Source organism: Lutjanus erythropterus, chromosome 3 (genome assembly GCF_056507025.1).
Source record: "Lutjanus erythropterus isolate fLutEry1 chromosome 3, fLutEry1.hap2, whole genome shotgun sequence".
In the NCBI taxonomy this organism is placed as follows: Eukaryota; Metazoa; Chordata; class Actinopteri; order Lutjaniformes; family Lutjanidae; genus Lutjanus; species Lutjanus erythropterus.
Window position 1 is genome coordinate 39,128,548 of NC_139319.1, and position 25,469 is coordinate 39,154,016.

The window sequence follows — 25,469 nt, forward strand, 5'->3', positions numbered from 1 at the left end:
AAAACAGGAGGGGATTCATGAAGCTGGTTTCCGTTGTGTGTTATTTGACAGTCAGTGGCGATTGACGGGAGTCCATCAGCTCAGGTAAATGCCTTCTTTAATAACTATATGTAATTAAATGACATGTTTTCTTTAAGATAAGTTTTAGCTCACGGTGGTGTGATTTACTGGGAGTTTCTCTCCGGCGTTGGCGAGAAACCAGTGATGAAAACAGGAGCTATCCGATCAAGTGAGTCAATAACGGGAGGGCTCAGTCAGATTTCTCCTGCGGAGGTCAAAAAGGGAAAGCCAAAAGCAACAGAGACCCCTTTTGTTTGACCATTTGTGGTGATTTTTAGGCGTTTTGTCTCCCCATCCCTTATGATGAGCACAGTGGATCGCCATCAGTAGCATCGATAGCTAGCAGCATGATAGCGTTAGCCACAAGAGATTACGTTATGGATGGGATAGTCAGCCAGGTGCCCTCTGCCCTGGATGGTAGAAAGACGTTTGAGTCCGCTATTTTCACACTACAAATTTATCCACAGGATAATGGCAATATAACCCTAAATGCTTAATGTTTCTCCAAGTGGAAAGCGGTCATTTTACACTCGTCTGGACATAAACAATAAGGCCTGACTGTATCTATTTAGCCACAATCACCTATAGGCTTCATATGACTGTTAGCTAGCTAACGGTCCACCACTGCGTCAAAACACCCTCTGCTGGTGTGTATTAGCCACATTTTGTCCGAGCTTCAGGTTTATTGAAAGGAAATGCCACATTTTAAGTCTCCTGTTAAATGTTTCCTCACCGGCTTGGTGTGTTTACAACACAACTAAACAATCCTGACAAGGGATTTACGAGAGGTCAGTAAGGCAACACCTCTGTGGGTGCAAATGATGCAAAACTATTTTGGCTAGAGGGAAATATGAGCTGAGGTCGTCCGCTGAGTTCACCTTGGTCAGTAATGTACTGTTGTTTGTATTAGAGCTTATGTTATGTTATTTATTGCCTTATCAGCTCCCAATTTGCTCAAACTTTGACGACGTGTTTCTCTGAAGGTATACTGTGACAGTGAAATTGAACAAGTTGACATGACTTCCGAAGTCAAAGGTGACCGACCAGCTTGTGTCCAAGCTAGTTGGTGCAGGTTTTTGTAGCACATTAATGTTGCTTTGTAGGTATTCAGTTATCATCTTCCACTGTAATTTAAAGGTATAATATGCAATATTTTTTTTAAAGACAACATATAGACGCATATAAACATAATATTATGATCGACTAGTAGTGTGTAGTGGTGACTGTATCTGCAGAGACCTTGCACTCTGTCTGTATTTACTTTTTTGCAGTGTTCAGGACCAGGAGATTATAGGCAACTGTTGTTGCAGTGGCATCAGGAGAAGGCTGAAATTCATAGTATTCAATCGCACATCTTTGTTGAGAATGAAAGGTGATTTTAAAGCTACTAAAAGGAACTTTAACATTGTGTTTATTTTTGATGGCCCCTGTAGACAAAAGTGGTTGTATTTTCTCTGCCATAACCACAAAATGTTATGTCTAAAATAAAAATATTTGAAGAAAATAGTTTTTTTTCTTTCTTCTGCTCTCTAACTAGCCACCATAATACTCTCTGTAGCTTTGTCAGGGAAACTGGAAACACAGGCTCATTTAATCTGTTTTTTACAGAGAACCCGACCCAGTAACAGGCAAAGTGATTGTAAAGAAATAGCTGTTCTTCTTGTTGATGGTCTCATTTGCTCATATAGGTCATATTGAGATATCATTATTAAATTAAGACTCTTTCATAACTAGTTAAAAGCTCCACATGAACAAAATAGCAGGTGATTGGTATTAAATGACAGAGGAGGCTAATAAGCTGTGGCACTGTGCCAGTTTGTTAGTAACTACCTAAAATAAATGACAAAAATACTTAACAACTGAAAAAGCTACTAAGATTTGAACGTAGTTAAACAACCACCCAGCTACTGTAATTGTACTTAAACTAGCAATTAAACCACATATAGTTAACTACATTCCAATTGCATGCATCATGGAAATGATGGGCTCAATCACATCCTAAGGCCTCATAATCCTACAGGCTTGTTATTGTGAATCTCATGGTCTGTAGTGTGTATTGTGTTAGGTGAATACAGAGGTGGTTGTGTTATTTGTCGGCCTAGGTCTGCTCCTGGACAGTGGAGTCAACAAACACTAGCGTCATTGTTGACAGAGAACAATGGGAGTAGGCCAGCATGGAGGGAGGCACTGCTAGGAGGCTAGAGGTTGACTACTGTCTCATCCCTCGGGGATACTGCAGGCCTGTGCTTTTCCTACAGTCTTATTACCACACACAAGGCTATGTAGAGACAATGTGAAGCAAAACCTCATCTGTTGCAACACGTTTAGGGTACCTTTCTTAATCAGAATGATGACAATGTTGTTACAGAGGCCACTGCATGCGACACAGAGTAAGAAATGTTGTACAACAAATGGGACAAAAGTTACAGTCATATCCCCAAATCCACAAGCTATTCTCAGTTTTTGACCAAGCAGAGTAGGGAAGTATTTGCAAATTATGACACTGGCTACCTCCCAGAAAACAAGTAACCACAACAAAAAAAAGAATAAATGAAAAGTTCAAATGAAAAATCCAACTGCGGCTGAAAGTAGCTAATATTTGGCTGCTGATGATTTCCCACTCTGAAAGACTGACACAAATTCCATCCTTAATCATTTGCGTGCAGCATTATGAGATTGCTTAAATTTCAATTTTCAGTCAGAAATCTACTTGCCCAAAGTCAATTTTTACTTTCCCCTGTACTAATTGTTTTATGTATTAGTGGTTATAAAATGGCAGCAAAGACTAAAGTTAATTGTCATGTTTAATCTAGGGCTGCATTATCTATAAAATGTCAGAACATAGTAGAGCTGCAACAATTAATCAATCATAAATAGATTATTAAATTAATTGCCAACAATTTTGATAATCGATTAATTGGTTTGAGCAAGAAAAAAAAAGTAAAAAATCTTTGATTCCAGCTTCATAAATGTGAGTTTCTTTACTCCTCTATGACACAAAACTGAATATTTTTGGGTTTTGAGTAAAACAAGATATTTTTCAAAGTTTTCTGACATTTAAAACAAACAACTATTAATCAGTTAATTGAGAATAAACAACAGATTGATCGACTATAAAAATTTTCATTAATTGCCGCCCAAGGACATGACGTGAAAAATGTGCATCCCAGTTTCTCAAAGTCCAAGGTGATGTCTTTAAAAGTCTAAAACCTAAAGATGTTAAGTTTAATATGTTAAGAAATGAAGAAGAGCGTGGAATCTCCATATTTGAGAGGCTTAAAACAGTATTGTCTGCCATTCTGCATGAACAGTTACCTTAAAGATTAATCAATTATCAGAATATGTTAAAAGTAAAAAAAAAAAAAAAATCAGCCAGATTTTCTTACCCAACAAGTCTTATCGTTGAGCCCTGCCACAGTTTCTGTTTACAATGAAATCCCTCTTATTACATTGGAATAAATACAAATATTGGAGTATTAAATGTAGTTTTAGTAAACACATACAGTATTTTAATGTTATGATTCGCTGCTGAACATAAGTAGTCAATGTATATGCTGAAAATTCTAATTTGAGAGATTATGGCCTTGAAACTCTCTGTCCCTCAGACCAGCATCCTGTTCTGTGGTTTGTTTGTGACTCACGGGGTTACTTCACGTAACGCAACACCACATCCTCAACCCTTCACTGATTGAATTTCATCCATGCAGCAGTGTAGCCACCCTCTCCCAGCCACTGATGTTATAGATTAAGCAGGAAATACATCAGACGACAGACGCAGCTGATGGCAGCCTCTGTTGACGCTTTATATGAAGGCTGGACAATATTGGAACGTTGCTTGCATCACTGGCAAATGGGCTTTGTGAATTTTAGATGTCAGTATCAGCACAGAACATAGTCATTGTTACAAACAATCAAACCTCAGATTATAGCTGAAATGATTAGTCAATTAATCAATTAATCAATAATAAAGACTAAAGTTGATTGCCATGTTTAATTCAGAGCTACAGTGTCCATAAAATGTCAGAAAATAGTGACAAATGTCCATTCCAGTTTCTCAGAGTCCAGGTTTTTAGTCTAAAACCCAATGATATTCAGTTTAAAATAATAATAAATGAGCAAAAGTGGAAAAAACCATTAATCAATTATCAAAATTATTTAATAGCTGAAGTCTTTGTTACCTCGTTTGGTTGGGCAAGTGAGCCACTAGATTTACTTGACACATTGCTTGCCCAGGGCAAGCTGGCAATCTTTATTATTGAGCCCAGGAATCATACGTTATAGTGCAGATACAGATTATTATTTTCATTATCAATTCATATGCCAATTATTGAAGAAGGTGGAGCCAGATTTTTTTTTTTTTTTTTGCTTTAAAAATGATTGAACAGATTCATCAATTATAAAAAATAAAAAGATAAAAAGTTTTTGTTTTTGTTTTTGTTAGTTTTTTATTAGCAGAGTATTTGCATCACAGTGTATTGACTTAAGGGCAATTGGTTCTATCTATCAATATTAATATACATTAAAATCACTGAGATAAACACTTGGGACACAGAACAAGAGGTCTATTTGTAGTCTATTCTATAGCTATGGTAATGCCTTTTCTCTAGTGTCCTTCGAGATTTGGCTTTTAGCCAATGAGATGCTTGTTTGCTTAAAGGCTTCTTCATGCAAGTGCTGTAGCCTACTTTGTATGCCCTCAGCAGACATGGAGTCCGTGTTGTTAGCCAGCTTGTTTTCACTCCAGCCTCACTTTCTGCCGGAGTCGTCACAGTAGGAGTGGGAAATCTGTGGACCTCGTCGTGCTAAGCTAGCATAGCTGTTTATTTGTCCGTAGACAGTGAATGAAGCTTGTTGTCCTGTCCCAGTTACTGCACATACGCCTGTGTCAGCTGAATCAGTCTGTACTGGCAGATGTGGGCAGGGAGGTGGTATGTAGCCGGCCTGGATGAACTTTAGGAATTATTGCTTCAGTGCAGTAGCTCAGTGACCAGTGTCAGAGGATTCTGGTTGTACTGGGCAACTACCAATAAAAATGCATGGTTATATGGCTGTGAAAAGGGGAAACTTGGGTAGGTAAAATATTAAGAGTATGTAGAAGTATCTGTTTCTTTGCAGGGGTAGTGTTTACATGAATGGTTGTGGATGTGCAGTAAATTAAAGAAAACCAAACATATGTTCTATTAATGCAGCAGTTTCAAAGGGACAGGCAGTGCAAGTACTCTCAAAAAAAGTATTACAGAAACCTACTTTTTTTTTTTTGCAGATCCTATCTTAACTGTTTGGTAACCACGGTCATTAAGGTTAGGGCGTGATGGAGGGGGAAGCAGTTCTGAAGGTGTATTACACAAGAATCCTAACTTCCTCAAACCTTAAATAAACACTCATTAACTTTAATAATAACTGTTATGCCATTATAACTTTTACTTTCACCTGTAGCAGTAACTAACTTACTAACTAGAAAACAGTAGCTAATGGGAGTGTTTGCTAATAGAAGCTAATGGTTTTGTTCACCAACAGTAGTGTTCGCTAACTGTTTTCTAGCAGTAGCTAAAGGTAGTGCAGATTAACAGTAGCTAGCAGTATTGTTAGGTAACAGTTAGGGTGGGACCTCACAATGGGTGACAGTCATCGACCACTGAGCCCTCTACCATTGTAACACTGTGATTTCAAAGCCCTCTGTATTTGATGCAGTGTGTCCCCTATGAGTTGCCATAGAATTGTTTGAGTTCCATTTTTTTTCTTTAAAAAAAAAAGAAAAGCTGTGGCTGCTGTTCATTGCACGGCCTCTCCATGTCGTGGTTTGAGGTAACAGTAGCTAATGGTTGTATTAGTTAACTTGATGAATTCATGTAGCAGCTCTTTTATTGCTTTCAAACAATGGATGCTGGATACAATGGAGACTGTCTTCTGTCTGAGCCCACTGTCTTTCTGTTATCTCCTGAGACATTAGTGTTGATAATTGATGTTGGAGGGTGAAAATAAGGTAGGATTCCTACAGTTAGTTAGGGTTTGCTTATGTAATTCCAAATTGGTAAAAATCTTATCTTAGACTCTTCTTAACTCAACTTTCTTCACTCAAGATTTAAGAAAGGTAGTTCTTGTAATATGGCCACTGGTTCTCTATAGCCCTCCTCACAAAGACATCAACTTGTATGTTGGCGAAAACCTCTGCATCAGTACCACAATCAATGAAAAAATTTGTGTGAAAAACAAAACCCACAAACATTTAATTTTTGTTGCTGCATTCAATGTTCTCTCTAAATCCTCAGCAGAAGTGGTAACAAGGAATTGGGACAGTAAGAAGATCATCTCACAGGGTGGCGAATAGAGAGGGATGGATGGATAAAAAGAAGGGAAGGGGTTACCATCTGGATAGGTTTTATCTGTTATCTAGATAGCCTGCTGTGTGTGTGTGTGTGTGTGTGTGTGTGTGTGTGTGTGTGTGTGTGTGTGTGTTTGTTCGTGTGTGTTTGAGAGAGAAAAAGCCTGGCCTAATGTCCTCTGCAGTGTGCTGCAATAATTTGATTTGTCTCTGACTCTAGTACTCAGTGATTTTAAGGACAGATTAAGTATGGTTGTTTGTTACAACCTGACTGTTAAGAATTCAAACAGGGACTTTCAAACCCTTTGCCCTGAGACAAGGCTACATGCTAACAGCTTCATATTCTTTAGCCGCACCATGTGTGTCTATAGTAACAATAAGACATTTTCTTGATAAGAGTGACAGCTGCAGGGAGGTAATTTGTATATCACAGGAAATGAGAAAAGCCTTGATAGCCAGACGTTACAGGCGGCAGCCACAATGAAACTCTGCTGAGTGTTGAGGTGTGAGTGGTTGTCTGAGGACGTCAAGTTCCTGCAAGTAAGGTGGCATCTTTCCATGGCTGCAACTGAAACATCAGGAAAGAGACGTGTTTACCCCTTTGATAAACAGTTTTCACAGCAGACTTTTGAAATCGTCATAGTAGGAAAATCACAGGTAATATTGAGTGTCAAGAAATTTATTGTGGTTTATGGTGAAACTGATTATCGTTTCATCCTTGTAACATTATCCATTCTATTCAGCTGTCTCTGTAAGGCACAGCAATGTAACAGAAAGCATGTACATCAGGAGCGGCTAAATGGAATTCAGACATCACTGATTTTCATATTCACATGTGTGGTTTTTCTGCTGTGACTTGGCAAAGTGACAGTTGTTGAGTATGTATGTCTGTCTTTGTTTTAGTGGCCGTTGATGGACCATCCCTATGAAGAAACAGGGTTACAATGGGACAGAGTGCCTCGGAACAAGAGGTCCAAGGAGACAGCCCAGAGGTTGGTGTGTTCACTGTATTTATTTGTATTATGCTAACCTCTGGTGGCTGCACACTACAATACATCAACTCTATAGAGCATCTCGGTATCAATTTAATAAAAAAGAGGAGTGTCTCTATTTATGACGGTATTGAAAATCATACCAGCAGGAATTCTCAATATCCTGGTATACTTAAATGCCAGGGTACACCGCCCAAGCCTAGCAACAGTATATGTTGTTAGAGTTTTGTTTAGATAAGTATGTTTATGGAAAAATGTGACTCGTCTGGGCTAGAGGTCCAAGAGGTCCAAGGAGACAACTCCGAGGCTCAGGGTTGTCAGGTCTGTGGGACAAAACCAGCCCAATTGCAAAAAAACAAAAAAACAAAAAACAGCCCAATGGCCAATAAAACTGGTGCTGGCACATGGAAAGTATAGGCACATCATATTTGTGTGTTTATGTGCTCATGTGTGGGACTTGTGCCAGGTGTGCATGTGTATGTGCTGATATGGAGTCAGTTTGGTAGTATAAATAAAAGATTTCATTTCAAATATGGATGAGTATTTATAGTATTTATAGTAATTTGCATGCAAAATCGATCCAGTGAACCAGCGGACAAAAAATTCCTCAAAAGTAGCCCCATTCCTTTGAAAAAACACAGACCAGGCAACCTCGCAGAGGTGTTTTTTTCACTGTATTTATTTGCATAATGTCAAAAAAACTAAAATAAAGCAATAAAACTTGTCTACAAGTACAGCAAATGCAGCTCTGCAACAGGGATGTACCTCAGAAGTTAGTAAAGACACAAAATCAGGTTGGGTATCATTTGTTTTTTTTCTGACACCGGGCCTAAAACGATACTTTAGAAACAGTACCAGTGCCTATTTCAATTGACAGCACAGACTGAGGCACCGTAAGGTACCAGTCATATAGGAACTGGTGTCACTATGGCACAATTTTTGGTACACAACCTAATTTTTTCTGCCAAATTTCATCCCTTTAAAGGAAAGGAAAAAGGCCTGCTTCAGACACACAGACAGTCACTCTGACCAGCCATAGTGACCCTACACCAGGACAAAACTGTGCCCTGCTATTTCATATTAGTTAATGAGAAAATAATCTTAGGTTACATATTTACACTGCACACATTGTAGTCAACTAGCAGCACAGAACACGATAACAATCTGTAATAGCAAACCGTTACTAGCATTGAACTAAACATGACCGTTTCCCAACATTGGTCAGATGAATGTGGCTGGTGTTTCCCAGCTTAACATGATGACCGTTCAAACTGCCACAATCACAAGTCATAATGTTCCCACAATGAAGCAGCCGTCCACAAGTAAGTGGGGATTTTGAGCTTCCCTTTAAAATAACGTTTTTGCATTATTTGTCTCTAGTATGGACTGTTACCTTGATTATTTAATGCAGCGCACAGGCTATGCTCTGTCTCTGTGTTTTTTTTCCCGGCGAAACATTGCTTCTTTTATTTTGAAATTAATTTAACCAAACCCAGACCATAAGCCCAAAGCTGTGCACAACAAATCATCTTGAACTTGACCCCAAGCCCCATTACATTGTCCAGACACATCAGGTTTGGTTTGAGTAGCACAACTTGACACAAGAAAGAGTTTGTCTAAATAAGTAGTCTAAGGAGGCACCTAAAAAAAATGTTAAAGCTAGACATGCACTGTATTAAATGTTTCTCTGATGTCTTACGCAATCATTTACTCTGTCATGTGAAGAAATATGACAGTGTCCTCACGTGAACAGCAGCATGTGAAACATTGTTTATGACACTTAGCCTTCTAGCATTGTGCAAACTGCATTTTTTTAGTTACATTTTCAGTTTGTCGATTTATTGAATCGGTCACCTTAACACTGTAAATTGCACACACACGTACACTTTTCACACTTACAGCATGATATTGAAACTCCATTGCGCCTACTTGAAGCCTCCAGCTAAAATACCTCTCTGTGTGCACATGCTGCCTATGCACTAACCCATCTGTCAGGCCCGCTGTCAGTATCCCCAGTGTCCAGCTTAGGCTTTTTACTGCCAAATAACCCTCAGCTCCTCTCACACTAATCAATAACCACTGATAACAGACATGTGCTCTCATTGGCTGTCAGCCAGAACACTAAAAACGTATTACTCTTGCTCTTACGAGACTGCATCTGATGGCTCGCTACCCACTCACACACATACACACCCACAGTACAACAAACAAGCTTATCTTGGCCACAGGATCTTTCCATTCCCTCCCCCTGCACTGACAGTCTTGCTTTGATGACTAAATAACTGATTAGTTGCTGAACTTAAGTGATTAAAGTCTCTTTAATCAAGTCAAAAGGAAAAACATCTATTTTCTATGAGTATATTTTACTTGTTTTTGGAAGACAGTGTACATGATTAGAAATAAGAAGTGTCCTCCTTGTTTTTGTTCGTTCCTCTTGTCTTTTCTCTCTGGGATTCTTTCATGCTTTGTTGCTCTTTGTTTCCCTCTACCTTGCCCAAAGTCCACCAGCCCCATCAGTTTTCATTACATCTTGTTATGGGCCTATGGGCCCCGTCTGTGTGTAGAAAATCTTACATCCCCTCACAGCATCAGGAGGCCATATTATTGCCTATTCAAAGCCAGACTGGACTGCCCCAACCTCTGGTGTAATAAGTTAGGAATTGGGGAGTTCTGGGCCTGATATTCGGCACAGGTTATCTTATAGAATGACCTGCAGGACCACTCAGAGCCTGATAGCATTTTTTTTCTGACCATCTGTTCTTGTCTGTCCCACGAATAAATTCAATTTAGTATTATCTGCATTCTCTTGATCTATTGTTGCAAAACGAACAAGTTTATCATGTTTACAGCAAGACTTGGGTGGTATCTACTGGTGATATATGTGTAAAACAGTTCAATTCAACTGTCCTCTGCTAAACTGTAGTATTCCCACACTGTAGGGAGAACTGATTGGCATAGCAGTGCTATTCCTGCAGTCGGGAAACAACACACACTCAGGAGCTTTGCTTTGGGTTTGAGAAGCTGCTACCTTTATTCTCTGTCAAACTCAACTGTACATTTAATGCCAGACCAAGAACTTCACTGCTCACCTTTTCCTTCACTCAGCACACAATCTTTGTGGGGCAACTGGACTCACAAGATCACGAGAGAATCCATCTTGCCAGGCTTCAAGTTATCTGTTTGTGTCTGCACCAAAAGTGGTGCAGCCAGTCAGTGTCCTAGGTGGGACTAATGACAGCTAGGGTGTAGTTGGTTGTAGTTGTGACAACAGTGAGAAGTGTCTATGGAAGTGACTTGTCTATAACAAACAATGGCAGCTCCTGAAGAGGTTAGGGTAGATACTGCAGTAACATCAGTTATATCAGAACTGGAGTATTTCTTCATTGAAAGAAGAGCAAAGAACGACACTGAATGCTTATCTCCACGAAAAATATTTTTTTGCTGTTCTCCCGACTGGCTTCAGCAAAGTTTGAGCTGATTGGTTGAAGTTAGCTGTTTCATCCAATCGCCTGATAGGCAGTGCCTGCCCTGTTCACCGTTACTACTTGCCACCATATACAGTAATTTGTCCGCCACTGTCCCTCTCTGATGCTTGTTAAAGTTACATACTCACTTCTGTACACTACTCTTACCAGTCAGTAGTCTGCTGGCTTACCTTAATCACTGGGACTAAATCCAAAATACTCCTTTTTTTACTAGTTAGTCCTGTAACTTAATACCTCAGGCGCCATGTTTCTCAGCTCAGCTGTGCTGCCTTGTCCACCAGTAGAGAGACTGACCTCTGGTGGTGCATGCTGCACACTACAATACATCAGCTCTTAACAGCATCTCGGTATCAGTTCAATTAAAAGAAGAGCATCTCTATTTATTACAGCATTGAAAATCATACCATCAGGATTTCTTAATACTCAGGTATACTGTAATGCCAGGTCACAGTATCTGTAGTCAAAGTTTTGTTTAGATAAGTAAGTTTATGGAAATAAATTTATGTTTATGGACTGGGGTTGCAAATTTTGTGCATTTTCCTTAACTGATATTTGAAAATGCTAATAATTGCTTAATCACTGATAATTTATAAGATACACAGCTCATGTTTTTTTCTCATTTTAAGTTTAAGTTGAATTTTTCTTATTCCACAAATGTCTTCGCGAGACAAAACAAATATCAAATGAGGCACAATTACTGCCATTGCTAGTTAATACATTTTTAAACAGTTAAATTCTTAACAGCGATTAATCAATGAATGAGTGATCATAAACATCCCTAATCTAGGCTGTATCGCACCATCCAGCCCCATGTGCCAGTTTGTCACCTATAAACCCAACATTTTCACATCGTGGCTCCTCAGTCTGTACACGGAGCAGAGCGAGGACCCACTGAGTGGTGCTCTGGGATAAAAAAAAAAGTGAAAAGTAAAGGCTTGGCATCATTACACTTGTTTGGGCACAAGCGTGGAGAAGTTCAGATAAGATGTTAGATCTTCATCCCCTTCTCCTCTCGTTTTCCCTGGCACTGGCAGCCAGACATTCCTGCCCCCGAGGCAAATCCCTTATTCCCACATTCCATTACAGTTCAGTGGAATTGAAGCCTTCAGGCCCTGACTCACATAGTGTTTCAGTCTTAATATACTGTAGAGAGGTAGCAGCCATCAGGCACACCACTAAACGACTAACATGCTTCCTTTAGAGGCCCGTAGAGCTGTTTGTTTGAATTAGTAATGTGTATGTCTTTCTGTTATTTTAGGACGGGCTTGATAACATTAAGAACTTTGTGGAGGAGGAACTACAGACGAGCATGGTGAGTTTCAGTGAGACACATTGTCCTTTTCCCATTGCATTCATTCAATAAATTGAAACTTAGCTCAATAATGTTTAGAAAGCACAAGCTTGTAGGTGAAATAATGAAGTACTCTCAGGCCATGGGTGCCTTAGCTGACAGAAAGATGAAGCAGGGACCCCCCCCGCTACAAATATCACAATGGATATTTTTTGGATCCTCTCCTGTTTGTGCGTAACACGTAGCTGCTAAGTGAGTGGCAATTGTAGCATGGCTAATGTTAGGTGCGTTAGCCTCACGCTCAGCACTTTCCTCAGTGGTTTATGAGATGGAGGGTGAGGTGAGGTTTGTGTCAGAGCTGATAACGATATGATAATTTCACATGTTTGTATTGTAAAAAGAAGTCCACATAATGTGAGGGTAAGAAAGGCACAGATGTAGTTAACAAAGACGGATAACCCAACATCGGCCAAGCAACCCCAATATTTATTGTGTGTCCCTAAAAATGATCCATTGAGTGTCTTTTTTTTTGTTGATAATATGTTGGTTTCATGATAATGTGTATTTTCAGACATTTTCATGTTTGAGATTAAAAAAAAAAATCAAAAAATTATTAAACAATAATTTGGTGACCCACTGTTGGTGACCTGGACAATAAAACATCCAAGTAAATATAATTTTATTGTTGCAGCCAGTGTGAACCAGTACATTTTATCACTATGCAATCTTTGACCCTGTACACACACCAATTCTCTTCCTCTTTTTGTTGTTTTCTCTTCAGATGGTGGGGATGGTGATTGGCGCGGGCATCGCCATAGTCCTCATTGCCATCCTCATCTTCTTCATCTTACGGAGGATCCAGCTTCGAAGTCAGTAACTGCTGAAACCCTCATCTCATCAATGCACTGAGCACATAAAAATGAGATCTTGAATTTATTTTTGCGGTAATTTGTCATTTGCTGTATTTCACAGACTTAGAAGCTCAGGAGGCACCCAAATACCGCTTCCGCAAGAGGGACAAAGTCATGTTCTACGGGCGAAAGATCATGCGTAAAGTGAGTGTGTGGCTGACAGAAAATTAAATCAGTGCTGTAGTTTTCACGAGTTTGCTCTTTATAGTGACTCACATGTTATTCCTCTACTACAACAGCAAGATCATGGGAATACCATTTAAACCAACATGTTTCCCAACAGGTCTCTCAGTCTACCTCTTCCCTGGTGGGTACATCCTCCTCCTCTCGGCCACGTCTAAAGAAGAAGCAGAAGATGCTCAACATTGCCAAAAAGTACACCAGAAATTCACTCTCACCAACAATAAAACTATTATAACTATCATTATAAGTTCACTGTTAGTGGTTCTTTCCCATCTCTCCATCTCACCCCACTGTCCTCCTGTCTTCCTCCTGTGCAGGATCCTGCGCTTTAAAAAGGAGGTGCCCACCCTGCAGGCCAAGGAGCCCCCTCCCTCAGTGCTGGAGGCTGACCTCACTGAGTTTGATGTGGCCAACTCCCACCTCCCCTCTGAGGTGCTCTACATGCTCAAAAACGTCCGGTAGGTTGTTGTCTTCTGTCATGGCTGTGTAATTCTAAAAAAAAAAATCAGTCTTCTTAAGGCCTAAACATGTCGAGTTGATTTGCATGTTTGATAAGCACCTTCTGCGAAACGCGAGTACCACTGGTACAGACGTGTCTTTAAGATGTGTGGTTGTGTTGTGAAGCGGTTGCCTAGCAAACCGTGCCCATAAAGCTCAGTTACTGGCATTCCATACAACTGAACACAGATTTTCTCTGCAACCACAATTCCAAAAAAGTTGGGACGCTGTGTAAATAAAAACAGAATGCAATGATTTGCAAATCCTTTTCCACTTGTATCCAATTAATAACAGTATACACTTATTCTGAATTTGATGCAACACGTTTCAAAAAAGTTGGGACGGGGGAAACAAAAGACTGGGAAAGTTGTGGAATGCTGAAAAAACACCTGTTTTGGAATATTCCACAGGTTAATAGGCAGAACAGGCAGAACTACATTAAAAACCCACATAATTGTACAAATACTAAACAGGCTCTGGAACACTTTGGAAAACTGTTGTCAGTAAACAGAGTTTGTTGCTGCATCTACAAATGCAAGTTTAGACTACCATGAAAAGTGAAAGCCATAAAGCAACAACATCTGGAAACACTCCAGACCTCTATAGGGCTGCAGCTCATCTGAGATGGACTGACTGACTGTGGAAAAGTGTGCTGTGGTCTGATGAGTCCACATTTCAGATTGTCTTGAGAAATCATGAACATCGTGATGTCTGGGCTAAAGAGGAGAAGGACCATCTAGATTGTTATCAGCAGTAACTTCAAAAGCCAGCATCTGTTTGGTGTGATGGTGCATTATGAAGCACAGATAAGACAACAATGACGCTGGGAGCATGAAGTTGTATATCAAGCAAAAATGGGAAAAGATTTCGCTTTAAAAACTTCAACAATTATTGTCCTCAGCTCCCAAACGCTTACTGAGTGTTGTTAAAAGAAAAGGCAATGTACACAGTGTCCTGTATTCAGTTGAATATAGGTTGGAAGTTTTTGCAATTTATTGCAGTCTGTTTTTATATAACTATTTTGGAATTGGGGCTGTAAAAGCCTTGCTTTTATGAATGTGTAAACTAGGGATGCACTGATACTGATACCACCATTGGGTATTGGTCTGATACTGTCCTCATGTACTCATACCTGTACTCATAAAACTACTCCGATACCTCACGCCCAATACCATATTATGAAAAGCAGATGCTCGACACAAGTGACTCGATAAAACAACTTAAGAACCAACATGACACAGAGTTCAAGGTAGAGCTGGGCAATATATTAAAATTTTCCAAATGATCAGCGTCAGCCCATCCATCAGCGAGTGGCGATATCATCGTCCCCCTGCCACCTCTTCCCGTCCTCTCAGGTCTCAGGTCACTATGTTACGTGTTACGCACGCTGCGTATATTTACTACGTCCATTAGACAAAATAAACTCACAAATTGTCTAGAATTACACGTTCTCACACTTATTTTCCATTTTAAACAGAGAAACACAACCATACACCTTCTGAATTCAAGTTTCTCTCTTTTACCGAACAAAGATGACCTTAATTGGCCTCGGAAAACACACTTAATTTAAACTGGACAGAAAAACATGTAAAACTCACCAAAACCGTCCTTGTTAGTCTGTCCACTCTTCCAACAATCATCAACTCTGGTTTGGTCAAAATAAATCCTTAATTCACCACATGAAAACAGTGTAAGAGACTCTGCAGGCTGTTTTCCTCTCACTCGTCACCCAGCTCAGAGCACTCATGGTCGGCTGAGTGGGTGTGTACTGTGCCGCTGGATGAGAGCGAGGTGCAGAGCAGAAGCTGTCATTCTGCAGAGTATTACATTAGCAAAATAAAACGACAAATATCGCCCTAAAAATCTGCCAAAAAGCAACTGGCGATGGATCCAGCCCATCGTCGATAGACGATATAGTCGTCCAATCGCCCAACCCTAGCTCATGGAGTTGATGATTGCTAATGATCACAGCAACTTTGGCCTCTGCTTGTTAAATCCATTTAAGTTAATTTAAAACTGAAACAACCTCAGACCACAGCCAGCCGCTGTTCAATTAGCCCTGGTGGGCGTTAAGTAGTTGAATGCCCTGACTAATTAAGATGAAGAAAAAAAACTGTGTCTTGGTAACAAGTGGGCAACAACTTCTCTTTGTGTACTCTTCTTTAATCTCCTGTTACTCTTCACCAAAATGGCATGACAGTTCAGTATACCCAGCTTCACTGCTGGGTAAACAAAACTGTTGCACATGGCACCACACTCATACCTGTCCCCCACAAACAATGTGAGGTAGGAACTAATTAGCTCTTAGACGAGAGGGACATGAAGAAGAAACTTAAATGTTTCACATGTAAATGTGTAATTAGTATACTTGTTAAATTGCTGTAAATGATAATGAAATAATTATATGTAACAGTAAACTTAATTCTGCAAGTCCATAACAATGTTGCGGAATTATTCCTACTGAATAATATAATAATATATAATGTACACAGTAAACTACAGCTTAATAAAGGCACACAAAATTAGAAAAGTAACTTACTACAATAACCCTAAAATGTCATGTGTACAGTAACTACGGTTACACTAGTAGCAGGAAACAGCAACAACAGTTTGTTTCCAACAGTTTGGAACATCTGATGAAAATAAAACATCTTTTTAAAGTGATTATAAGAACTGTAATGGCATTATTAAGTACTCATATTGGTACTCAGTATTGGCAAGAACCCAAACATGAGTGCATGTGCTTGTACTTCGTATGAAAAATCGGTAATGGTGCATCCCTGGCGTACACCCTATTCCCACCTACTTGAGTGTAAAAACCTCTTAACCTCTGTGTTGTCTCTCCCTGTAGTGTGCTGGGTCACTTTGAGAAGCCCCTCTTCCTCGAGCTGTGCAAGCACATGGTGTTTGTGCAATTCCAGCAGGGGGAGTACGTCTTCAGGCCAGGCCAGCCTGACAGCAGCATCTACGTGGTTCAGGATGGAAAACTAGAATTGTGCCTTACTGGAGCGGTACGCATGCCCCTTCATCGTGATTACCTGTGAATTTCACAGTTTGTGAGGATTTTATGGTCTAAAGTGGTCCGCAGTTCAAACTTATGGGACCAAATCTACTAAGGAGCTTAAACATGGGAGTTCTGGCTTTAACAACATACTAGCGTCTGTTCAGATTTGATTTACAGCAGATAATCTCATTAGGGAATCAGGGGAATATGGCTGTTAGCAAAGGTTGGTCTCTTAATGACTATAATCATAAGAATCCCACAACCAGTCTCAGTGGCTGTTAACAAGCTTTAAATGGGATATTTATCCTATTAGAGATTCTAGTCCAGTTGTTTTTTTAATCTCTCAAACTGATCGTAGCTACATAACTTAGAAAAACATATGATCACAGGTTGGTTGATGCGTACACTGATATTCGTGACTTCTTTCTGTCCTCCAGGATGGCAAAGAAAGTGTGGTGAAGGAAGTTTACCCAGGAGACAGTGTCCACAGCCTCCTCAGCATCCTGGATGTCATCACAGTAGGCCACGCCCACACATGTTGCTACACAAACGAAGGCATTGCGTACACACACAGGCTTCTCCAATACACGCACATAAACATGGAGCACACCTTTCCTGAATGTGATGCAGTCGTGGATATGAGTGTGTGAGACCGCACCCACTTGCTCACTCCTCACATCATTCACCAGCTGACTCATCCAACCAACCTTCTCCACCTGCATACACATGACTCATACATGGATCTTTAGCTATAATCCAACGCCCTGTACGAACTGATCGTAACCAGTATGATACCAATGTTTCTTAAATGAAGAGGGTTCACATGATAACCAGGGTCCAACAATAATATTAATTATTAATTATAATATTTTTACAGCACTGTCTGTGAGGTCGTCATAAAACTTAGAGTGAACTGTCGTATATCAGTCTTTTTCTCATGTTGACATTTCCATTAATCAAAATGTTTAATATTATCTGAGGGTAGTTGAGCTTTCCCCAGCACCAAACAGGAAGCAGTAAACAGGGTAATTTGTTGGGTAATAGCTGAAAAAACACACACAATAGACAGTGGATGAACAGTGTTCTGAGTCACTGTTTAATTTGAACTGTATCTGACCCACTAACCAACATGTATTTTAGTGAGAAATCCTAATATTAAAATGTGTTTGTTCATTCTCACAGTCTTCTCCCACTAAAACAGTGAATTAACCAGCTGAGGTTGGTAGAGTTGGTAGAGTTTTTAACATTTTGTCACGACTACAGAAACAATAATGTGTGTGTGTGTATTTATTACTGAAGGTGACTAAGTGATCAGGCTAATGAACAGCTGATGTACCCAGTTTCTGATGGCAGAATGCAGTAAATGGTTGACCTTTGTGCCCATGTTTTTAGACTACTTTCATAATTATAGAGCATCCATAGAGCAGTGGCTGAGAGAAAACCGATCTCTGTGCGCCAAAAGGTATCAGGGAGCTCACTCTGGCAAAACACTCAATAGAAAGTGAGTCTGTGTACAAATCAGAAAAAAAGACAAGATACATATGTTGGTAGAAACAGATGAAAGAGCGGGGGGGGGGGGGGACAGAAAATAGAATAATTACAATTTTATATGTTCTCTTTTAAATGAAACATCCCTGATACTTAGTAGCGTCATTCATAAAGCAATGGCTGGAAATTATTTAAGTAAAAGGGTGTTTTTGTTTTTACTTTCTCAGGCCTGATCAGGTAACTGGTTGACTGTATTTACTGTCCCACTGTCACTTTTAACTGGCCCTGTGCCATTGGTAAATCTTTATCATTGGACCCTGGATAACTATAAAGATTTCAGTTTGTTTTAAAACTGAAAATAACACTAGTCAAAGAATTGTCTAGAAGAAAAACCCACATTAGAACTTCCTAAAAATGTGAACATTTTGTGAGGTATTCTGTTGGTTGTTTGTTTGCAGGGCCACCAGAAGCCTTACAGAACGGTGTCAGCACGGGCTGCAGAGGTTTCCACTGTTCTCCGTTTACCTGTAGAAGCCTTCCTCTCTATATTTGAAAAGTACCCTGAGAGCCTGGTGCGGGTAGTACAGGTGAGTTGTGTGTAATTTGGTTGATTTGTTTTTTAGTTTAAATGTATATTTAAGGGCTGGGTATGTTCAAAATAATGATGAAACCGGTATCAATACCAATACCCTTAAAGTGATACCCATACCAATAGAACACTTCATGTGATACCTTTGTTCTACTCCATTTGATACCCATCATGTTAGTGGCAGCATTTGTGAAATATGCCTTCCGCATGTAAGGCATTTATGTTTAACACCACACCACAGACTGTGTGGGTTGTAGCTGCTGTGATAGTGGACCAATCACATGTCGCATTAAATCGAAGAACACTTGTCATGATTGGCTGCGAGCAAAACCACAGAAATATTTTTCAAGCTCTGGGTACAAAAAGGATTGACTGCAGGTATCATTTGACTGGAGACGCTACGATGCTACTTGATACTGGGTGATTTTAGTCAATGTCTGTCTTCTCTCCAACATAATAAACTAGAAAACTAGATGGCACTCAGCTTGTTGTGTTCAAAGTGCCCCCAAAAGAACATTTTGCTGTGTCTTTTTCCAGAAATCACAACGCAATTATTCAAGATAAATCTAGTTCCATTATATTGGAGAGAAGGCAGACATCTATGGCTGATTTTCCAATATTCAGCAGCTCACAACAAAACAATGTAAGTGGATAAATAGCACTACAGGCCAGGTGAAAAACATGTATTTTAGATTTTAAGAATGAACTGTCCCCTTAAAGGTATTGAGCACAGATACCAAGCCCTATACATATGCACACTGTATATGTATTTTATGAGTTTCGTTTTGCTGTACTATGCAGTTTATAAACTCATAAAACTGAGGAGGTTTTGATAAAGTTATCAGTTCACATCTGCTGTGTAATGAGTCACTTCCTGTTGTATCTGTTTAGATTATCATGGTTCGTCTCCAAAGAGTAACAGTCCTCGCTCTGCACAACTATCTGGGTCTCACCAATGAGCTCTTCAGCCATGTGAGTTTATCACACACACACACACACACACACACACACACACACACACACACACACACACACACACACACACACACAGAGTACACCAGACAGTCCCATGAAAACATCTGTGGCTGATGTGGTTTGGCATTTATCAGGAATTCTGCATCATTAGTTCAGCACACACACTGTTTTTATTACAATTTGAGTCTTTAAATTGTACCGTTGCGTCTCTCTTTCCACTGTCCCACAATCACACACATACTCACACTTGTGCCATAGGAAATGCAGCCCTCACGTCTGCCACCTCCGTCTCCCCACCCAACTCGCACCAGTCCCATTCGCCATGGCAAACGCTTCGGCAGCCTGACAGTGCCTGAGGAGCACCGGGAAGCTGCAATTAAGGGTGAAGCTACAGGTATATACATGACTGAACGTTGTTAGTGAATGATGAACTGCATCTGAATGAATCTTAAATGAGCTATATGTAGCATTTGTGTGTGCAAAATTGAGTACAGCAGTGCAAACAGCTAGTTGGAGCCATAGACTGTATTTTGAATAGGTTAAGTCCTATTTAATATACAGAACAGAAAGTTCAGCTTCCTCCTTCCCAGACTTTGCTGAGAAAAATCATTTTTCCATGCACAGGGAAGTTTGTGCTGACTGCAGGAACACTGCAGGAGTGCAAAATGTGTGCAACTTTGTAAAATGACAATAACAAGTGAGGACAAGTCCTACACTGTAAGTTATCAGCTGTTTATAACTGTCAGTTGTCTGTCAATGTAAAGTTAAGCCTGTTATCCTGAAAACAAAAGCCCACTGCTCTGAAAATACACACTCTGGAGTTTGAGTTAAGAGTCTTCCTGCCTGCCAGACTCCATTAACATATTGCTTAATTTAACTGGTTTAAACATCTTCTCCTTCTAAAAGAGTAATAATAATTTCTTACGATTCACACGCAGACACTTAGGTGAACATTCTGCGCTAATTTGGATTCTAATTAACATGAAACAGGCAAACAAAAACAGTAATCTCAGCCCGTAATATAAATTTCTATAGTTGTGGTCAGAGAGGCGAGTGCTTCGACTTACTTGTTTCCTCAATATCTGGTGACATATCATGGTCATTTTATGATTTATTACAGTTAATATTACAGGTTTCTTCTGTAATTTTTGGTTTTGTCTTGACTCTTCAATTCTGCATCTGTGCGTTACTCTATGTACAGGAGGGGAACAAGGGAAGGATGGAGCAACAGTGCCAACTCTTAGCAGAACCATCTCTATGCCTGTGGACATTGCTGGTGAGGGACTGTGGGATAATGTTTCCTCAATGTTCTTTAGTTTCACAAATAAACAGGATGTGTTTCAGCTGTATGATGTGCTATGCTGGGAAAGTACATTTGTGGAATTACCTGACCGCATCACCACAAAAAGGTTTGGCACGTGTCCTAAAACAACCCCACTCTGCTCTTCTGATGTCTACAGTGCACTACATGTCCCTTGTCTTTGGGCATGTCCACACCTGTCATACTGAAAGCATTTTATTCAAGTTACGAACCCTTTAATATAGCTTCTTTTGGACATGTATTAACAGTCATTAGCAGTTACTGTAGCTGCTTGAAAAAACAGGTCTCTGTTCTCTTTCACATGAAGCACAGTGAGGTTAGAAAGATGATCAAAGCTGTCTCTCAACCATCTGCAGGTAATGGCACGTTGACACAGATTTATGGATCTGAAGGCGCAGATGTTGACACGTGATAGCCAGCAGTGAGGTCATGCTCGGAAAGCCTGGCATGACAGAATGAAGTGAGGGCAAACTGCAGTCTTGCTGCTTACCTCTACTCAGTAATGTCTTCATGACAGTAAAGACAAATGAGTTCATCATGATAAAATTGATTGAAGTTACAGAGATTTGATTTGTTGAGTTTTTTACTCATCTGATTTTATAAACTTTGCATTCCTACTCTTATTTATACTCTGAAAAAGTGAACACAGGTGTGCCTTGAAAAGGCTCAGAGGATAGCAGCCCCCCTGGCTTCAAGAAATATGTTTCTGATTTTAAAAAACATTTCTCTTGTCTTTTTCAGACCTATCCTCACAATATAGTTGCTTTTACAACCCCAGTTCCAAAAAAGTTTGGATGCTCTGTAAAAGGCAAATAAAAATGGAATGGAATGGTTTGCAAATCCCTTTGACATCTGTTCAGTTGAAAATAATACAAAGACAAGTTATTTAATGTTCATACTGATAAACTTTATTGTTTTTTGTAAATATACACTCATTCTAAATTTAATGCCTGCAACATGTTCAAAAGAGTTGGTACAGCAGCAACAAAAGACCAAGAAAAGTTATGGACCGCCCAAAAACACCTGTTTGAAACAATTTCACTTTCAAAACTTCATCAGTCAGTGTTCTCACCTTACTGGGTGTTGTTAAAAGAAAACATGCTCCTGTTCAAACTTTTTTAAAACATGTTGCAGGAATCAAATTCAGAATGAGTGCATATTTACAGAAAAAGAAACAATAATGTTAAGTTTGAACATCAAATATCTTGACTTGTACTTCATTAAATTGAATATAGGTTGAAAAGGATTTGCAAATCATTGCATTCTGTTTGTATTTATATTTTACACGATGCCCCAGCTTTTTTGGAATTAGTTAGTAGATTGGCACTTGTGTAAATGTTGGATACAACATGTAGATTATAGTGCAGACTGATTACCATGTTTTTTTTTTTTAAACGTGTTACACATTTTGTCTCTTCCTATGATTGGATTACTGTGTTATGCTAGTCATTTGCTTTGTTTTAACATAATAATCACCCAGAGTTTGTATGTATATTTTTCAACTAACCAGAGAAGAATGTGGATCAAAGACTGAAGAGCACTTTGTACATTGTGTCTGTGCAGGTATACAGAAAAGTCTGAGATCAGACTTTGACATGGCATACGAAAGGGGACGGATCTCTGTCTCTGCAGAGGATGGCAACACCCCTCCTACTTTTACTCGGGTCAGTACACTCTATACTCTTGAGACACACATGAGATAAGGTTTACTTAACCGGCATAAAACGGGCTAAATGCACCAGCAGCTACACACCAGTGGTGTTTGAGTTCAGAGAAGTTCATTTCAGGGCATAAGTAACACAGAGTTTAGGGGAAAGGGGTACAAAACAATCACAAATCCAATTTTTATACAACAGAAAACATATTATTTATATTCTCCCACACTCTCAAATTTAGAAATTTGATGGACTTTAAAGCTGCACAATTTATGTATTAAATTAAAAATAAGATGCTTCCAGACTGTATCCAGTGGTTGTTTCAAATTAGAGTGAGTCACTGTGAACTGAGAGGAATTTGCATGTTTACAGAAACAAATGACTAGAACAAAGGCAAAACAAACATATGTATCAGTTAACAGACCAGACTAACAGAGTTATTTTGTGGAAGAGTTTTGAAAATGAAATGAAAATGTGTAATACACTAAATAGATTGCTAAAAATAAGATGATCAACAAAACTGAGGTATGAACACTAGCATTAAAGGGACCAAAATAAACTAAATTTAAAAAGCAATAACAGAGTAATTCAAGTGCCCCAAATATTTACAATGAATTGAATATCTCTCTTTGCCTTCTGAAAAATATTAATGAATTGTTACAGGAAAAGGTTATCGTATCAATAATGTTATCCCGTGGACAAAACAAACATCATCTAATCACCTCTGCTGTTTGTTATTAAAATATTTGCTTATCAGTTGTGAACATGTAAATGTCATGTTAACTGTTCAGTAGCTGTTCAATATATGATCTGACAGTTATGAGATTGCAAGTCAAAGTCGTATTCAATAATCTCATCGTTAGAGATTAAATTGAACCTCACCAACATTTTCTTCCATGTTCACTGTTACAGTCGGTATCCCAGGACCAGCGGGAGAGGAGGGTGACAGTAGACGAGGTTCCCTCAGGGATCTATCTGTATCCAGAGGAGGAGTCGGGAGTGGACAATATTTTCACTCCTGTATCCAGTCGATCCAGTACTGCTCTGTTTGAGGAGGCTCAGAAAGAGGTCCTCAAACTCATGAGGATTGAGGTTTGTTTCTTTTTTTTTCTTTTTTGGTTACTGGTTCTATGGTGGTATCACATTAAGCAATATTGTGTAACATTCTGATTATAGAACAGGGTACGAACAAAATAAAAGATTTAATCAAAATGTCTTCACATTGTGGGGCAATTTGCTCCCAAAATACAACTTTTTGCGAATGCTTGCTCTGTTTTCCTGGAAACACATGGGATTTAATTATTAACTGGAAAACGATCAGTCATGTCAGTAGACTACTATGTAATAAAACCTTGTTTACTACTCCAGTAACTAGGCTGGCCCTTAGTTACGACCTAGTAACACAGACGATTTCTAGTCCCTGTTGTGTTAACGTTAACGCTTTCTAGAGATTGTGGGATTTCTCAAACTAAATTAATACAACACCAAACACAAAACTGCTCAATCTTGTTGTAACTAAAATATTTGCTGAGAAAAATCATTTTTCCATGCACAGATTTAGCTATGTCTGTGAACTTTACATGTATTTTTAGTCAGAAGCACCTGTCAGACTCATCAGCACAGCTCATGAAGGATGCCAAACAGACTGTGTGATCTAAACATTTCAAAAAAATCTAAATTTATTGAAAAAAGTTGTTGTTTTTAAACCATTCAAAAACATGTTCACTGCAGTAACTAAGCTGTTTGCTCTGTAGCTTGCCACATCTGTATTAACGGGGCAGCATAGCAACAATCTAACAGGATCATCAGTTATATTAATCAAAGACGGTGGATTTAATTATTCTGTAAATGTTATTTAAAAAGCTACAATAAATAGCCGAACAGGAGGTCATAGTCTATAGGCCCACTGAAGTCGAGTGAATACGAATAAAACCTTTTCAAAAACATTCCTGTCTCTGAGTAACATCTTTAGTGATGAGCACCATGTGCTGTCCTGTCCTGTTTTATCGTATAATGGCTCATAGGTGGTATGGCACAAACACTATTGAGAAGAGACAAAAAATAAAATATAACTTCTAGTCAAATGCTTTCCACATGCTGGTTTACAGAACCTAAAGTGTATTTATTTTTAGCAATGTAATGAAACCCACAGGGTTTTTGAGCTAGGCTCCACAATCAAACACGAGTGCTTAATAGAATTTCCTAGTGTTTACGTCAAGAAAAATGTGTCTTTTTGTATTTGTGATCAATGACATCTGTTTATAAATATCAGAACACATTCATCACACTGGCTGAAAAACCCAGAGTATAAAATGTATAATAGCAAATGACAGCAAGATAACCTAAGGCACAGTTTCAAGTCATTTTCATTTACTTATGATTTCTCAACTTTAAAATCCAGATAGATGTCTAGATGTGTTCTATAATATGTTAAATGTGTTTTCATATTATTACATTAGTTATTTGTTCTGTTTTCAGCTGAAACAGTTCAACTACAGCAGACAAAGCAGGATGTAATCATGCTGTTACTGCAGTGCTCTCCCTGTCATTCTATATACAGTAGGACCAAATAAAGAAATAATAATAGTCTCATTACATTGTTCTGTTGGTTTTTTGTTTTTGCATGAATGAGCACATTGTTGCAAATCATTTAGGAGCATCTGCTGACAGATTATGATGTGGAAAGGGGGTCAGT

The 25,469-nt window shown here is 39.1% G+C and overlaps 1 protein-coding gene across 6 annotated transcripts in view; it reads left to right on the forward strand.

Annotated features, from left to right (window-relative positions):
• pnpla6 (patatin-like phospholipase domain containing 6) overlaps positions 1-25,469 on the forward strand; it is a 50,225-nt gene continuing 24,756 nt past the window's right edge. For 2 of the 6 annotated variants that reach the window (XM_084716132.1, XM_084716134.1), the window contains exons 1-15: positions 2-84; positions 7,286-7,374; positions 12,118-12,171; positions 12,932-13,019; positions 13,123-13,205; positions 13,345-13,436; positions 13,562-13,702; positions 16,594-16,753; positions 17,184-17,264; positions 18,693-18,821; positions 19,715-19,795; positions 20,057-20,192; positions 21,000-21,074; positions 22,683-22,783; positions 23,687-23,866. In XM_084716132.1, the coding sequence (XP_084572258.1) occupies positions 7,327-7,374; positions 12,118-12,171; positions 12,932-13,019; positions 13,123-13,205; positions 13,345-13,436; positions 13,562-13,702; positions 16,594-16,753; positions 17,184-17,264; positions 18,693-18,821; positions 19,715-19,795; positions 20,057-20,192; positions 21,000-21,074; positions 22,683-22,783; positions 23,687-23,866 (1,449 nt within the window). In that variant the 5' untranslated portion in view covers positions 2-84; positions 7,286-7,326. Of the gene's footprint in view, positions 85-211; positions 230-7,285; positions 7,375-12,117; positions 12,172-12,931; positions 13,020-13,122; positions 13,206-13,344; positions 13,437-13,561; positions 13,703-16,593; positions 16,754-17,183; positions 17,265-18,692; positions 18,822-19,714; positions 19,796-20,056; positions 20,193-20,999; positions 21,075-22,682; positions 22,784-23,686; positions 23,867-25,469 lie in introns of those variants that run through there. The other 4 variants (XM_084716130.1, XM_084716133.1, XM_084716135.1 and 1 more) reach the window with 4 other exon arrangements.